Raw genomic sequence first — 17,804 nt, forward strand, 5'->3', positions numbered from 1 at the left:
AGAAAACGATCTTTTGATATTAAAATTTTCAACCTTTTTTGGAGCTGAGGTCGTTCACTCGAAGCAGAGGAGGGAAGGACAGAAATAATAATAATAATAATAATAATAATAATAATAATAATAATAATAATAATAATAATAATAATAATAATAATGATGATGATGATGATTATTATTATTATTATTTGCAATTGCTTTAGATCCTTGCTTGTAAACTGAGTATGCAAGTCAAATACTATTTGATAACTCCTCCGTACATTATGATATTTGGCAACTCCTTTAGAAGATAGAGATGGTAAGCATTCATTATTCAAAATGTGTATTCTGCAAACATTCACGTGCAATCGTGTATTAAGAAAAAAGCCTCAACGATCGTTCAAGATATTCCATTCTCGTGTCTCTTTCCAGTAAACTGCGCTGCTTATGAGACTAAACTGTTTGTTTTGTTTTTATATTGGACGCAGTCCGAAGTTATTGCTTTTTCAACTGGTTTAAATTTCAAAGCCCGATGGGCTTATTGTTTTAGATATTTTTGCTCCGTGAAATTATTTCAATGCATTTTGAAAGGTTCCCTTTATTTTATTGTTGCATATCTATCACTGGTAATGACGTCTAGGCTTATATTCACTTTAAAATGACCTTTTCAAAATCTACACATCTCTTTGATTCGTATACTAGACATATACATGAATTCTCTCAGGGAGGTGACTTCAGAGAATGTCAGCCTATTTCCCAGCAATTCGTTTCAGGCTGAAGTTGTTAGGCCTACGCCTTTCTCCAGCCTGCCTTGACTCACCACAGTCGATAGAGTAAAAATTTTTTATACAAAGCCTACACCAATAGACTCTATAGATAGCAATGGAACATGTCTAAATCCTTTAGCCTCACTTGGGAATCGAATCTAAGACCTAGTGTTAACTGGAAGAAATGGAGAAGGAAGTTTTAAAAGAGAGATGAAGAGATTTTGTCTCCTGGAGCTTGTAATGTAGGGCTCTTGGAGCTAATGAGATGACTGGTGGAAAGTCGAGCGGCGCTAATGAAGTGCAGACCTTATCTTGTTAAAGAACACAACCTTTCATTATCCCACTCTTTCCCAGAAAGCGGATAATAGCAAGAACTGTCGCTGAAATTACTTCTAAGGATTTGCCAATGGGGCATGTTTGAAAAACTATATTTTAAGGCTAAGATTTTCTACGCAAACAGAGCATTGCTTGTTTTCTTAAATATTTTTCGTTGTTTAGAACTCTAGCATTGCTTGAAAATTCTGAAGGTTAACTGCCGCAAAAGTAATGTTTTGACAGAAACTCTGTTACTCATCATAAATAGGAAAAAATTCACGCCTCAGTGAAAACAAAACGATAGACTCATCGCTTCTAAGGTGCACAGACATTCCTCCCGTTCATTTCCTTGGAAAATGTCAGCAAACACGTAGACTTATTATATATTACTGATGGTGAGAATATAGATTTAACAGTGCTTGCAACAGAGAATGGGTCGTTATCTAATCTTGCTTGGTCGACTTTTCTATGAAAGTTACAGAAAATTCCTTATCCCATACCAAAGCTAGACCGATGCTTTTCATTGTTGCTTCCTTTTCATATTATTTTTAACTTACCCTGTGCCATATTTCTGAGAAAAACCTATAATTATGGCGCCTATCTTTACATAACATATACGCCCTCGATGAATATTTTTAAACATACCCTCGTGACGAAAAACAAATCAATAATCGTTCGATCGTAGTTTCTGGTAAAATCTATGAACTGGGTGACCTCTCCGCAGTGATATAATATAATTTACAATTTTCTCCTTAATGCATGATTATGCTGACATTTCAAGCTTCAAATAACCTTCTGAAATTCTTATTTTTGCCTGAAAACTTACAAGTGATTTAATTACAAAAATACTGGCAGAATAAAAGAAAAAAAATCACAAATTGGGAATTTCATGGAGAGAAACAGCGACTAAATCAAGCAAATGTTACGTGTCCCAGGCCTAGGCGAATTGCCAAGGGCTTAGCTTTCCCCACCCTGTTATTGTTACTATTTCAAGATGCTGAAAATGTTCATCTTCAACGAGTTGTTTCGAGAACGGTCTAAGATCACGAGGGACATTGATGATATCTATCTGTGCTTCATTGCTGTTTAAAATTGCCTTTTGTTTTTCGACTGTATTCGAACAGATGCATCGCTGTTGAAAGTAATGTCTCCTATATATCTGTATTAAAGACTAAAACCGATGTAATGAAGTCAAGGTTGTTCGGTGACATTCGAAAAACAAAGTCTGAGACGTGATGACAAAGGTTTATTTTCAGAAAAATCAAAGGCTACTTGGCGGATTGAACGAGAAAGATCCAGAGCCGTGGCGGTATCTGGCAACGACCGATGAGCAGAATCAAATAGCTGCCTAATGCCACCTTCAGCTCAGTGTGACTGCAACCACCGTAGTGATCGGTTACCTTTCGGCACGTCCGTCGGCACTCTCAGGCCCAAGTGTTTGCTACTTCCCAACCAAAACAAAATCAGCCATGGAGGGTTTCAAACACATCCCCGTGAAACTCGGTGACTTCAGTGTTATCGATCAGGAGTTCAACTCGATACGCGAGCGCTTCGACACGGAAATGAAGAAAATGGAGGACGAAATGACTCGTTTCAGGAACGAGCTGATGAACAGAGAGTCCGCCTTCTTCCAGAGGTCCATGCTGACATCTTCCAGGTAACGTCGCGTTGTTCCTCCGTCATCTCTTGGATTTCACTTCGCCATTGCGGTTTTTTGAGTTTCTTTCCTTGCACTGCCAGTTGGGTATTGCTCTCCGGGAGGCATGTCATTGACTGGGGTACACATGGTAGTGTGATGTGATTGATTTTTATTCCTCGGGAGGCTGGGTCATCATGCGGCGAAGGGCGGAGCCTTTTTTTTTTCGGGTCTCGAGCGTGACATTTCGTGTTTAAAGGAATTTACAACTGTTTTCCTTCCGCTGTCAATTGCTAATCATTATTATAATCAGCTGAATATATTTAACCTAGATGACACGCTGAAATATGCGTATAAACTGATTTAACTTTGATCGACCATACGTCTGCCAGGCTGTCGTACGTTCTCAGATGCCAATGTTTACATGACATAACTAGGGTCTTCTAATAATATAATTAACAAAATATTAACTCATTTAATAAACGGCGATTACGGGCTTCCCCAAGGCAAGAGCCCGTGCTGATATAAACGCATTTTATCTAAAACCAACGACCTTTATAGGCTTGTATGAGACTATGCTTAAGTATAGGTCCTGGATTGGACAGTTTATGAGAAAATGTCGTTGCATGTATGACGTCTTACATTTTAGATTCGGTATTTTCGTTTTTATTCTTTTAACAGTCAAGAATGAAAGTCACATTGCAACTTTACTGTACAGCCATTACAGGACAACGTTATTACCTTTCGGTAATAATCCCAGGCTTATTTTAGATGTTAGACTTTTCTATAGTTCATCATCTTGTAGACCCTTACATAGAGGTTTTGATAGTCTTATCGTAGGGTCATTTGACCCAAGATAGCCGTTATCGTAGAGGTCATTTGACCCAGCCCATTTTCGGGATGCTGGAAATGAGGGGCCTATGATTCCCTAAGGAAATCATTAAATGCTTAAATTTGTCACGCTTACGTACATAGGCTGGGCTACGTTCTTATTCGAGAACTGGTCGTAGGCAAACACTGGCTTATTAAAACTGGCTTATTAAAATTGAGCAATTTATCTGACAAACTTGCACAGGTTTGCTTTCGTTTATGATTTTTTTTTTATGACAATTAAATCTATATACAGGGCGGGCATTTCATAAGGTGTTTAAGTTGAGATCGAATGAAGCGTGCAGTTTGGAAACATTTCAAGCTTACTCATTGCTTAGGCCTATTTTGCTGTAAATATTGAATGATTTTGTTTGCTTTAGCTTGTGGTCTTGCCCTTCTCTGTTCTCCTGTTATCTGATGCATGTTTATATTTAATGAATTATTTAAGCTAATTATAGTTAGGAGTTTTTTTAATATATTTCGTGATGACTTTGTATAACGATTATTTCATATATTGTCACAGAAATGGTTTAACGTATTTCATTAGGCCTATGTTTATGCGGTATGTAGCCTACTTGTATTTAGTATAAGGGTGTTTGCGTTTAAATTTCTGGTATCAAGTTGAAGATGGTCTTCCTTAATAACTGTGTAGATAAACTTGTGTAAGAAGGTGTGCTGGTCACTCTCATTGTTGTTACACAATACTCATCAACGATGCTGCATGATAATTAATAGCATGTATCAGCCACCAAGACCTAGTACTAATTGGTAGAGGTTTTACAATTTAAATACCCCAGCTCTTTATTCAAGCTTGTAATTTACCTAGGTTTTCGTGAGTTGGTCTGTTAATATAGATTGAAAGTTCACGATTCGTCCAAATCTTGTAAATAACCACTTACTTAAATAACTTAAGGTTTTCCCTAAAGCAAGCCTCCGAGGACTAGACAACCCTGTAATTTCAGTAATCATGTCATTCATTGACAATGTAGCTTTAGTATTAAAGGTTTTTGCATGGCGTTTGGGGTCGATATAAGGACGAAACTTGACGTTGCATTTACGTTCCAGATTTCCTGCGCCTTTCTTCGAACCATTGAGACCAAGCCCGGCCCAGGGCGTCTTTCAGCAACCTGCCGGCGTTAATACCACCGCTACTACCTCCCAGTCTTAGTAAGCGGGGGGGGGGATTTCTTTCAACTTTTCTCTGTGAAAGGTTCCTCGTTCCTCCCTCCCTACCCAAGTCGGATGCCTTTAATTGATTTGCCCCTCTTAACCCCTCCCAGTTTCCTTGTGTGATGGTCGAGGGGGGGAATGTACGTGCCTTCGTTCACTTCACACAATTTGGCGTCGTCTTACAGTCTAAATTTACAATTAGACTGGGAACAAACTCAGTATTCCTGCGTCTCAGTATTGATGGTTATTTCTCCTTTTTGTTTTGGTTTTTCTCTGAAAGTTTTCCGTACTGATTGTGTATTTGCCTTTGAACCCTACGGTTATCACGTCTCCCTGTACAGTGTAGGCCTATATGACGGCTTTCTCTCTCCCTTTCCCCGCCCCTCCCCCTCCCCCTCCCCAGGAGAGCGGCTGGCATTATTTCATTCTCCGTCGCAATCTCCAGATGATTATTGTACCGTCGTGTTCGTGGTCATGCCTCCTTCACACCTGTATTGTGTATTGATTTTCACTGTTGCAATCTTTATTGTTTTATTATTACGAGCTTGTGAGCGCTGTTGCTGGGCTTCAGGATTAAGAAATATTGTTAAAGATGAGAGTTTTATTATTATTATTATTATTATTATTATTATTATTATTATTATTATTATTAATGGAAGTATGACTTTGAAGATGAATATGTAAGCGAAAGTCTGTGAATTAATGAGAGAAGTTGTATTTTGAGCGAAACATTAAATTCATTGGAAAATCTCCACTTTTCTGGGTTACCTATTACTAACAAAAAATGGGTTTTATTGAAAGAGGATTTGGAGACTTTAAAGGATAAAGTTTAGGAGTGAAAATTTCCCTTTTCCATCCAGGATGCTATGATTATTATCCAGTTTCAGTTTGAATTTTTTTTTTTTTTACTCTCAGTTGGGCGTATGGGTGCGTTTATATATATTTATTGTTTACTATGTCAGGTGTTGTTTTAATATGTGGACGCATTTAGAACATGTACTTAAAAAATCATACACTTCTACTCACCTTCCACCACTAGCTTCTCTCTCTCTCTCTCTCTCACACACACACACACACACACACACACACACACACACACACACACAGGGACAGTAAATATTAAACAGAACAGCATAAAACCTTGACATTGAATTCATCTCTGGAGATCTTTCGCATAGATACAAAGAAACAATACTTTTTTTTTTTTTTACTTGGCTTAGGTAGACCGGGTGAGGGATAATACCTTTTTTGGAACTGTCGGCGAGACTGGTTTTTGCATGTCATTAGCAAGCCATTAAGTGATGCCTGGGGAGTAACTATTTTTATCATTGGGATCGGAATGTGGTTGACCGTTCACGTTTGGTTGTACTATTTTGTACTCGTTCTTGTACCCTTGGGGAAATCTGCTTTGCTTTCGGCTCCTTTTTAGTTTTCTGTATAAGAAAACTATTGTGACGGCTTTGTCCGTCCGTCCGCACATTTTCGGTCCGCCCTCAGATCTTAAAAGCTACTGAGGCTAGAGGGCTGCAAATTGGGAATGTTGATCATCCACCCTCCAGTCATCAAACATACCAAATTGCTGCCTTATAGCCTCAGTAGTTTTTATTTTATTTAAGGTTAAAGTTAGCTATAATCGTACTTTTAGCACCGCTATAGGTACCAACAACACAGGCCACCACCGGACCGTGGCTGAGTTTCATGGCCTGCGGCTAAGAGTTTCATGGGCCGTGGCCGAGGCCACCACCGGACAGTGGCTGAAGATTCATACAGCATTATATGTTGTACAGAAAACTCGATTGCGCCGAAGAAACTTCGGCGCATTTTTTACTTGTTTTTTGTGTTAATGGTAGGATTTGTGGGGTTTCGGCATGTGTGTAAATTAGTAAAGCGTATGAATGATTGAATGAATGTGTTTTTGGGTAACGTTAATTATGGCGTGGACGCAACTTGCTTGCCTCAGGAGGATCGAATAGTTATTGTTGTCCCTCATCTAAACCAACGATCATCACAGTGTGGCCTTCAGTCTACATGGCTAAGAATGATCAGTGGAGACAGGTAATTTGCCAAGGACTATCTGGTTCCTTGTAGGTGGCTTAGGAGTGGGTTCACTGAAGCTTGTGTTGGGACACGTTTTTGATTACTCTCTCTCTCTCTCTCTCTCTCTCTCTCTCTCTCTCTCTCTCTCTCTCTCTCTCTCTCTCTCTCTCTCTCGTCAGAGAAGGTTTGGATTTTTAAAGGTCTGCCAGCCATAGCCACTTTGTGACCACTGCTCAGTTCTTGACTGAGCGGCACTGGTTGAGAGTCACGGTCTTGAGGACTAAGAGTGAATTCTCTGTAAGACCCGAGATGAGAAGGTCAACTATCCTGTTTCCAGTCTTTGGAAATGTTATGTATAGATGAAGCGATAATTTTAAGAAAATTAATATTCAAATAATGTACTTCTTTAGCATACATTGTTCATGGTGTCTGTAGTCGTTTATAGGAATCTGTCAAAAGTTGAATTACTTGGACTGTGAAGTGGAAGTGAGAGGGATTAGAATATTCTTCTTGCCGTCTTTTTAATAACAAAGGTTAGGTAGAGACGCCACCTTGCTACAGAGTAAACTTTGAAAGCAGGAGTGTGTTTTAGGCAATATAGGGTCTGGTCAACATTTAGGTTTGTGAACACCAGAGAACAGGTGATATTGGCATTTACTATTATGTGCCTTTTAGGCTATTAGAAAGCCTACTGTACTCTCTTCACTCACCTCTGATGATTGGAGGAACACAAGCTTGCATATGGAAGTCTCAGTTTCAAGACTAATATATATATATATATATATATATATATATATATATATATATATATACCTATATATAGCCCACATATATATATATATATATACCTACGTACATGCATCAATACATACACATGCATCTATACATACATACATTATATACACACACACATACACGCACTCCTATATAGGCTATTTACATATTATATAATGTGTTCGCACCTTTCTTCAGGTAGCCGTTCAACAACAGAAAGAGATGTACCCCAGTCATTACCATTAGGAATGAGCATACGTGTTCGTGTTCATCATCTCGCCCTATTTGGCATTTCCTACCCAGTCCATGATTTGCGTAGGCATCGGAACGAGATATGCGATACGGTTGCGTCATATTTTTTCTGTCCTAAGATTCCTGGCTCTGTGCCCAAATCCTATTTTGTGTCCTTGTAAGGGCAGACTCGAGAGTGCTAGTACGGACAAGTGTGTGTGTGTGAGTAGTATGTAGTAGGAGCAGTTATCCTAAAATAGATAGGCGTACGAACTCGCCCATTCGGATGTTTTTGTATTGTGCCATTTTTGATAGTATTAAACGCATACATGCACGATTATATATATATATATATATATATTTATATATATATATATATATATATATATTCAAGTGAATACAGTACTTTTGTATATATATATATATATATATATATATATATATATATATATATATACATATATATATATACATATATATTTATATATATATATATATATATATATATATATATATATATATATATATATATATATATATATATAGGCCAGGTTGACAGCAACCGCCTACCCCCTATAACCTATATTATATATATATATATATATAATATATATATATATATATATATATATATATATATATATATATATATATATATATATATATATGTTTCTCTTAGTACAGGAACTGTTTCCCCTCCCCTCTTTAATTTGGTGAGGAGGACTAACTATTCTCCCACCACCGCTACTTTGGTACTGAGAACTATTCCTCCCCCCTCCCCCTTAATTTAGTCAGTGGACTTTCCCATCCTGAGAAGTCTTTTCCATCCCCTCTCTACTTAGGTGCAGGAAAACTATTCCCCATCCCATTTCTAATTTTTTTTTTTTATCTTTTATTAGTATCCCATTTCTAATTGGGCATGGAAGACTATTTCCTTCCAGACTTTACTGGGGTACGGGGAACTGTTAATATAACCATCCCCTTTGTAATTGGGCACTGAGGACTTATTTCCAATCTCTCTCTCTCTCTCTCTCTCTCTCTCTCTCTCTGTGTATGAGTATATGTGTTATGAATGAAGCGATAATTTCAAGAAAATTAATATCCAAATAATGTACTTTTTTAGCATACATTGTTTATGGTGTCTGTAGTCGTGGACCTGTGCATTGGTTAATTCGATCTAGTAATCACGTGGAATGGTATATATTTTCATAGTCTTGATATTTCCCGTTAAACCCCCGTTTTCATGGTTTCAGCGTACTATACGCTTTGTCCCCATAATTTGTACTTCATGTCCGCAATGGCAACATTTTTCTTCGCATCTTTCCATGCGTAGTCATTCCCAGCTTTTTAATGAACTAACCACTGTAATAACAAGCAATTATGGTGTTGCCCGCCACTAATTAGATAATTTCCATGGGTCAGGGTTCGTCTGCGCGTCCTGGTTATAATCGGGCTTTCTACATAATTGCCGCGGGCGAGGTTAATGATACCCCCCCCTTTTTTTTTTCTTGCAGTCTTGAGAAAAGAAAATTGCCTGGCATACGTCAGGATGAAACACCTCGTTGACTGACTGAAAGGGTCGATGGCTGTCCTATTTTTGTGTGCATATTACTGCGGCGGTGAGCGTTAGCTCGGCTATTTATTATACAAGTTTCCAATTAGATGCGTGTTAGTGTGTTCCAGTAATATGCCTGGGTAATTATAATTATGTCATAATGAGATGCATTGCGTAAACTTTCAAGGTTTGGTATAGCTGGCATCAGTGTTTATATACCAGGCAGTAATGTGTAAACTTTTATTGGGTTCGAAAAAGTTAGATTGCGTAGATGTTAAGACTGGTTTAATAGAATTAGTCCTGAGTTCGTGAGTGTCTGGGAAATTGCTTGTTATTCAAACTCGTACTAGAGTGAAAAAAACATGAAACAGTAAGATGTATAAGTAAAGTAACTTGTGCAAGTAGGTAGAGAGTTATTTTTTTAATACTTTCCCTCCCGTGGGGAGGTAGTGCCATCAGTGCACCTCGTGCGGTGCACTGTAGGCATTACCAGATGTTCTTTGCAGCATTGCCTAAGGCCTAAGCTGCAACCCCATTCGTTTTTTTTACTGCACCACTTCATATTCTCTTTCTTCCATGTTACTTTCTCACCCCTCTCCTAACAATTGATTCATAGTGGAACTGCTTTGAGGTTTTCCTCATTTTTACACCTTTCCAAACCTTTAACTGTCAATTTTCGTTTCAGATGCTGAATGACATAGGTCCCAGTGTTTGGCCTTTAACCTAAATTCTATATCCTACAAGGGTCAGGATAGGCCTCAAGTAGCTAGTGGTGTTCTTCAAAACGAGTCTACTCATAGCCGTCATGCGCATGCGCGCCTAAGGATCTCCTGCCATATTATGATGTTGTGGGTTTGCATGTTAGGAAAAATACAAATTCCCGTTTAATTTGTCATATTTCTAACCGATAGGATTTTGTTTTTGAATGAAGGCAGCAGAAGCACGCCTTGCGCGACCAACTCCATTTAGGTTTGTATCCTATAAAACAAATACAAATTACTTTTTAAATTTGTAATTTTTGGTTTCATTTCTGTGCATTACTGCCCTAAAATGGAAAACTGCAGTATCTGGAAAATTTTCGAAATTAAGATATGCCACCTATTGGGCTCGTGAAACATAGCCTACACAAGTTACCGCAGTTTCAGAATGATTCTTCGATGCTTTATTTAGGGGGGTCCCATTTGCAGTATCTGCAAAATCAATACTAAGACAAGGGAAAACTGCAGTATCTACCATGTTCCTCAGTTCTGTATTTTTGCAGATACTGCAGTCGTCCATTTTAGGGCAAATTAGCTATTCGATGGACATTGAAGGTATCTCAGTCGTATGCTGAAATGTGGTCGAATTCTCCATATGGTTAGCTGCGTCTAAAATTCTGATTCCCAGGGTACTCTGCGATACCCAGCCATATTTGGTCGTAGAAGCAATTACGGTATGGCTGACGTGGGCAGGTGATACAAGGAGAGGGCCGTCTCTTCTGCCTCTTTCAAACATACCCGCTCAGGAGGATTGCCCCGTGGCTATATGTTTTTTTAAATCCTTTCCCATGAGTCACAGGGTATCCCACACGTCTTGGTGTATTTCACTTATGGTAATATTCCTTTGATATAGTGATGATTGAGTGTACGCGTCTCTGCTTTGAAGTCTGGCCGTCATTTTACGCTGATTGATAAATAGACTTGTCTTATATCAGCAAAGATTAACTATATATATATATATATATTAATATATATATATATATTTGTAATAATACTAACTCTGACGAGATTACTAGAGGAACTGATAGGATATTGCTACCGAGAGAACTTTCACAAACGAAACTTTTTCTATAAGTGTTTGGGTACCTTGAAGGGGTCTTAGCTCAAATAGGTAAGGATATTTTCATCGTAGCTTCACTGATAGCATTTTCAGTTTTCTCTAAAAGACAACTATTTTGCCGGCTTTGTCTGTCCGTCCGCACTTTTTCTCTCCGCCTTCAGATCTTAAAAACTACTGGGTCTAGAGGGCTGCAAATTGGTATGTTGATCATCCACACTCTAGTCATCAGACATACCGAATTGCAGCCCTCTAGCCTCAGTAGTTTTTATTTTATTTAAGGTTAACGTTAGCCATAATCGTGCATCTGCCAACGATATAGGACAGGCCACCACCGGGCCGTGGTAAAAAGTTTCATGGGCCGCGGCTCAGACAGCATTAGACCGAGACCACCGAAAGATAGATCTGTTTTCGGTGGCGTTGATTACACGATGTACAGAGAACCCGATTGCGCCGAAAAAAACTTTGGCCTATTTTTTACTTGTTTTTTTATTATTCTCAAAATTTTAAATTATAATGACATTGCTTGTATGCTGAGATAAACTTGAATTTTTACGTGGGATTTAAAAAATTTTTTTTTTTAGTTTTGCGAACATAATTACAAATACGTCTTTTTTTCAACACTTTAACAGCATTCCGTGAAGTCGAATGGTCCATAAAACCAGATTTTACCATAAAAATATTTGGCTGATAGTTGACACCTTAACCCTTGATCATGATAAATGGGAAGATGAAATTGATTAAATACATATATACAAATGCAGATGTATAGAATAACGACTTAGGATTATACAGATGCTGATTAGCTTCTCGTCCTGTTATTTGAGTGGTCAAGACTTCTGGTGCTTTGCTGTTCATCCATCCGCACCTGGAAAGACCACTCTGTTGTTGGGGGGGAGGGGGAGATCTGTTGAATCACTTGTTTAAGAATATGTCATAAGATTAAAAAGAAAATGTCATAAAATTAAAAAGAATATGTCATAAAATTAAAAAGAATGTGTCATAAGATTAAAAAGAATATGTCATAAGATTAAAAAGAATATGTCATAAGATTAAAAAGGATATATCATAAAATTAAAAAGGATATGTCATAAATTTAAAACATCCTTGTAGTCTTGATTTCCAATGGTCCTTGATAGATCCATATTTTCAGTTTGAGTCTGTATCAAGGTCGAGTAGGTTACCCCCTTTCCAGATCGGGTGTTGATCAGGGTGAGAGTGTCAACCCACATGTGTTTATTGTGTGGTAATATGTAGTTTTTGGACTTTCAACTTCCAATTTGTGTTGTAGCAAGAGGGTATATATAATACTTTTGTGTGCAAGAACAACTCTCACTTCTTCCCATTCGACAGTCTGTAATGACAACTTTGTGCAATCCCGATTCACACCGAAAGATCTCTAGCCATTAGAATTTTGAATCAATAGAAAAATGTCTTCATATTGGATAGAATGAAAATTAGTTGCTTTGCTTAGATAGACAGACACAGTAGTACTTTTTATGTCCCGTCAAAAAAAATTTCTTCTTTCTGACTGCATGTAGTTTAGCACAGTATTCCATCATGTGATATTTATTAATTAAGAAAAAAGATATTATGATTGACTCAGCTCCTTTTATGAAGCGATGTTGTGTCAATTGCATTCCCTTGACTGAGAGAGAGAGAGAGAGAGAGAGAGACTCTGGGTATGAATCAGGAGGTATGATTCAAGGTTAGTGATTCATGCTACCGTGGGAGGAACCTGTTCGCCGTCTTTACAGTGATTCATTGTGTAACAATTGACAAGGGAGAGTTGGAGCATAAGAAGGAACCGTGGAAACCGTATTTAGGAACCGTGGAACCGTATTGTGTGTTTCGCTGTTGTGATCGTAAATGGCTGCGTTTTATGCACGTGTGCATATTGACGTGCAATTTAACTTCCTATAACATCGAGATTTCTTGTCTTTGGCTTCTATATTGGCCAGATTTTTTCCTGACTTCTCAGACCGACCTTTACGTACCACAGGTTCCTACTTCCGTATTCCACGATTCCCGGAATCGTTCTTTGTACATCAGACCCTGGCGAGAAGAACGTACGTGATAAAAATGGGATATGACGAATATGCAGCGTCAGCGGTTTTGGGGTTTTCTGTTTTTAGAGAATATCTTGGAAATATTCCTAAAGTTATTAATGAAAAGTGCGTGTTAGTTAGATATATTAGGGATGATCGCACATTTTCTCAAATTAATGAGAGCTTATGTATTGGAAGATAGTTGATTGAACGCACAATACCGCGGCCAAGAATCTCCTGTTTTCCCTGAAGTCTAATTAAAGTATTTTGCATATCGGCCATCGGCTGGGGTTACAATTCTTTCGGTTGTTGCTGTAAATAATTCTCTGTAGATTACAAAGAAATGAATAACTGGAACGAAACTCAGACAATAAGGAATTTAGGCAATAGATATGAATATTCATTCATCAATAAAATTAACTTATAACAGGGATTTTGAGATAGAAAAAAGACGTCATTTGTATCCCATTCATACACCGTTGTCCCGGGATTGAACCAACTTTCTCTGCTTCTCTCCCTACTCACGTACAAAATAATCTCATTCACACATCTACATATTTCTTAGCTGTTCAAATGTGCCTTGAGGAAAGGGGCACAAATTCTGAAAAGATCTTGTTTGCATATGGTACAAAAAAAAAGGTGGCCAGTAGTCTTTCTAATCCTTTTGTGCCCGAGGAGGTCATAAAAACCAATGGGATGGTGTCTTTGCATGTCTCTGGCTTCTCCGTTTTTATAGCCCTCATGCTACTTCTCCCTGTAACCAGCTGTTATCCATGGCTTTGTTAAAGGTACCCCGTCCAGCGTTCTCACCGGGACGAGAAGGTTAAGGTATAGTTGTGCTTTTAGGTAATTTTGTTTCAATCAGACACTGGCATCGCAGCCTGGTGCCGTTTAGGGAGGTTCGTGAAACTGCAGAGTCGACAGAATGAATGGAAAGCATATTTAATATAAAAGAGATGCTCACATCTTTAATTGTACGGGAAAAGTATGTTAATTATCGTCATATACTGGAAAGCTGAACGTGTGTATATATATATATATATATATATATAATATATATATATATATATAATATATATATATATATATATATATATATATATATATATATATATATATATATAGCTAATATATATTGTTCAGCTAATGAAGACTGAAACATAACATTTGAATCAGTAAGTATTTCCTGAAGGTTGAAGGGCGAGAAATGTAAAAAAAAGGGGGTCTAATTTGGATTAGTGGTGCGTTGTGTGTGCAGACTTCAACGTTTTGCCCATGAGCCTAATGTGTAGTGGCTGATACTTTCAAATTGTATTCATTTATTTGATTATTTGCAATAGGTTTTATCCTTAATTCAGCATTTAAGAGATTAGAATGACAGGATCCATTATTATATATATATATATATATATATATATATATATATATATATATATATATATATATTTGTTGCAGTGAAATGCAATGCCACTTTCATGCAACCTTTCTTGTGATAAAAATCCCACTTGGCAGAAACAGGATTTACCGGGTCAGGTAACCCCCATCCTAGAATAGTGCAGAAACACATCTGAATCCATCATAAGAAAATAAATAGCCAGGGCTGGTGTACGTCTCATTAAAAATGAACAGTGTCAAAGCAGTAGATCCGCCCATGTGAACGGAAAGGAAGAAGAAGGGAGAGGAAGATCGGGAGAGGGAAGTGAGGAGCAGGACAAGTGAGGAGGAGGAGGAGAAGAAGCCAGTCAGGCGAAGGGGTCTTGGCACGCGCATTATTTTCAAGGTCAGCTAAACCTTCCCCACACGGTTCGAGATGCCAGTTCATCTTATTCCTCCAACGATTAATGAGTGCCCTTAAAGTCTAAGTAATATCCATAACAGAAATACTATTTGAAGGCTGTGGTTTCTCAAGATTCATTTTTGTCCTCGAGAGAGGTTTGCAGGTTTTGGTAGGCTATCCTGATTGAGGCCTGGTATACTCTAGGTATTGCCATACACTCCAGAAGGAGCTGCTGGCTTTTATACGTACAATCCTTCTCATGCATAATTGATTTTATATTGTTGTTGTTGTAGATTGATTTCTTATTGCTTGTGTATGTAAGTATATTGTGTAATTTCGAAAGAGGGTCCTTGATCATCATTGATTATAATTTAGACTAGTTATTTCTATAATGATTTTATAATATAGCATAATAGAGCTTTGGACTATAATATGCAGAGGTGATTATCTAATGTTAAGGATGAAGATAGAATGTGTGTCCGTGTACATATGTATGTGTGCGCGCGCGCGCCGTTTTTCTTTCTCCCCCGTCGTCGTCTACTTGTTTGCTTTTCCTAACGTTGAGGGGCAGGCGGCGGGAAGGTCTTGTCTGCCTTGGCAGGATGCCCAAAGTGGGTATGGATGTCTAGTGTGTGTTGGAGGTGGTGTCGGCGCCTCTATAAACATTCCTGAACCGTCGTTTCGCTCGTTGTACCTGTGGGATCAACGCCTGTCTGTGTGTCTGTCTCGTCTGTCCGTGCCCCAGTGGTGCTTGGGCTGTTTTGCCTAAATTTCGTTATATCTACCTGTTTATAGATGTGGATGATTGCCTGTATATATATATATATATATATATATATATATATATATATATATATATATATATATATATATTATATATATTTCTCCAAGCATGGATAAATGGTGGGGAGAGGTTAGGGACAGGGAGTGTGTCCGTCCGTAAAACAAATGCCTGAAAACAATGTGAAATAAGGCTTTGGAAAAGGCTCATTGAAAACAGCGACCCCGTCTAGGGATTAAGCTGAGAAGAGGAAGATTATATATTTATAATATATATGCACACACACACACACACACACACACACACACACACACACATATATATATATATATATATATATATAATATATATATATATATATATATATATATATATATATATATATATATATACATATATATATATACATACATACATATACACATGTGTGTGTAGACAACATTGGTAATGCAGTTTCTTTTAACTGTTCATATCTCTTTATTGGTGTGAATTCCCATTTATTTATTGTGTGGGATCCTTCAAATCTCCTGTTTTATTGAATATCAGTTTACTTTCTTTTTAGATAGATTTAGTCAGCTTTTCGTGTTAGAATTCGATTACTTATATTTAGGTTAAACTTTATTGTATTCATCATATTTACCGCAATTGTGTTGCATTACTTCTAAAGTAATGGAATAACTCTGAGTTTTTTTTTTTATGCTGTGTCTGCAGTTTTTGTTGTTATTTAATTCCATGTTCGAATATCGTAATATAGTGATCTGATCGACATTACTTTTTGATATGAGCAAATCTTGAGATGTATATGACGAAATTTCACTCTTCTGCCATGGTAAAATTCAGCACCTTTCAGTGGAGGCCTTTTTTTATTTATTTTTTTTTTTTTGATGTGAGGAAAGTCACCTTGATTTTGTTGTGGGACATTCAGCTCATCACTGAGAAGATTTAGTTCTTTTGTTTTGCAGAAATTAAATTTCTGTCGTGAGGAAGTTCTTTCTTTGGTTGTGGGTCAAGTTGTGTTTTATTTTTTTTAAATTGGAAGAATTCAGCTGATTTTATTATTTGGAAATATTTTATTCTACTTCATTATTAAGGAATTTTTTTTCGAAGTAATCCAATTCCTTGGTGGGATGATTTTCTGCTCATCTCATTTGTATTGTAAGCAAAATTATTCTTTTGTTTTTTTTTTGTGAGAAAATTCGGCTGTCTGTTTGGTAAGAATTTTAGATCCAGTTAAGGTTTTTGCAGCGTGTTAGCGGCCCCTAGTTGCAACGCCTTTCGTTCCTTTTACTATACCTCCTTTCATATTCTCTTTCTTCCATCTTACTTAACATCCTCTCCTAACAATCCTAACAACTGATTTAGAGTGCGACTGCTTTGAGATTTTCCTCCTGTTACACCTTTCAGACCTTTTACTGTCAATTTCCGTTCCAGCGCTGAATGACCTCATAGGTCCCAGTGCGTGGCTAGGAATTTAGTTTCTGTTCATTGTAAAGTAATTGGGGCCTCTTTGTCTATAGTTCGGAACTTCAGATCCTTTTTTATCGTCAGGGAATTCAGGTTCCTTATTGTGAGAAAATCAGATATCCTTTACAGGGAGGAAATTCTACTACCCTTTTTTTTATTGTGAGAAAATTCGGCTCCTTTGCGGCGCAAGGGTATTAGATTTCTTTGTAACTGTCTGTATATTGTACTGTTTATTTGTAGGAGCTTTCTCTCTCTCTCTCTCTCTCTCTCTCTCTCTCTCTCTCTCTTCTCTCTCTCTCTCTCTCTCTTTAAATTATTAAAAAGCAAGCATGTGTGTGTTGGCCAATGGACTAAATTAATCAGCTGGTTGTTAGTCGACTGGTGAGAGTTACAGGCAGAGAGAGAGAGAGAGAGAGAGAGAGAGAGAGAGTTAGGCGGCACAAGTAGCCTAATGAGAGTTCTGTCAAAATATATAACATTATGTCACAATTAAGAACGGAGAGGCCCCAACAAGGTAATTCTCGTCTTGGTTGGTTGGGACGAATTTATGGGGGAACACCAGCCTCTTATTCACTTGAAGCCATTACC

At 37.6% G+C, this 17,804-nt stretch overlaps 1 protein-coding gene across 3 annotated transcripts in view; it reads left to right on the plus strand.

Moving 5' to 3' along the window:
- Positions 1-2,076: 2,076 nt before the first annotated feature.
- The window catches only part of LOC136855504 (heat shock protein beta-1), a 52,095-nt gene continuing 36,367 nt past the window's right edge, over positions 2,077-17,804 (plus strand). Inside the window, exons 1-2 of one of the 3 annotated variants that reach the window (XM_067132604.1) lie at positions 2,411-2,715; positions 4,630-4,731. In XM_067132604.1, the coding sequence (XP_066988705.1) occupies positions 2,528-2,715; positions 4,630-4,731 (290 nt within the window). In that variant the 5' untranslated portion in view covers positions 2,411-2,527. Of the gene's footprint in view, positions 2,716-4,629; positions 4,732-17,804 lie in introns of all 3 variants that reach the window. The other 2 variants (XM_067132606.1, XM_067132605.1) reach the window with 2 other exon arrangements.

This window comes from Macrobrachium rosenbergii, chromosome 31, assembly GCF_040412425.1.
Source record: "Macrobrachium rosenbergii isolate ZJJX-2024 chromosome 31, ASM4041242v1, whole genome shotgun sequence".
NCBI classification, from domain to species: domain Eukaryota; kingdom Metazoa; phylum Arthropoda; class Malacostraca; order Decapoda; family Palaemonidae; genus Macrobrachium; species Macrobrachium rosenbergii.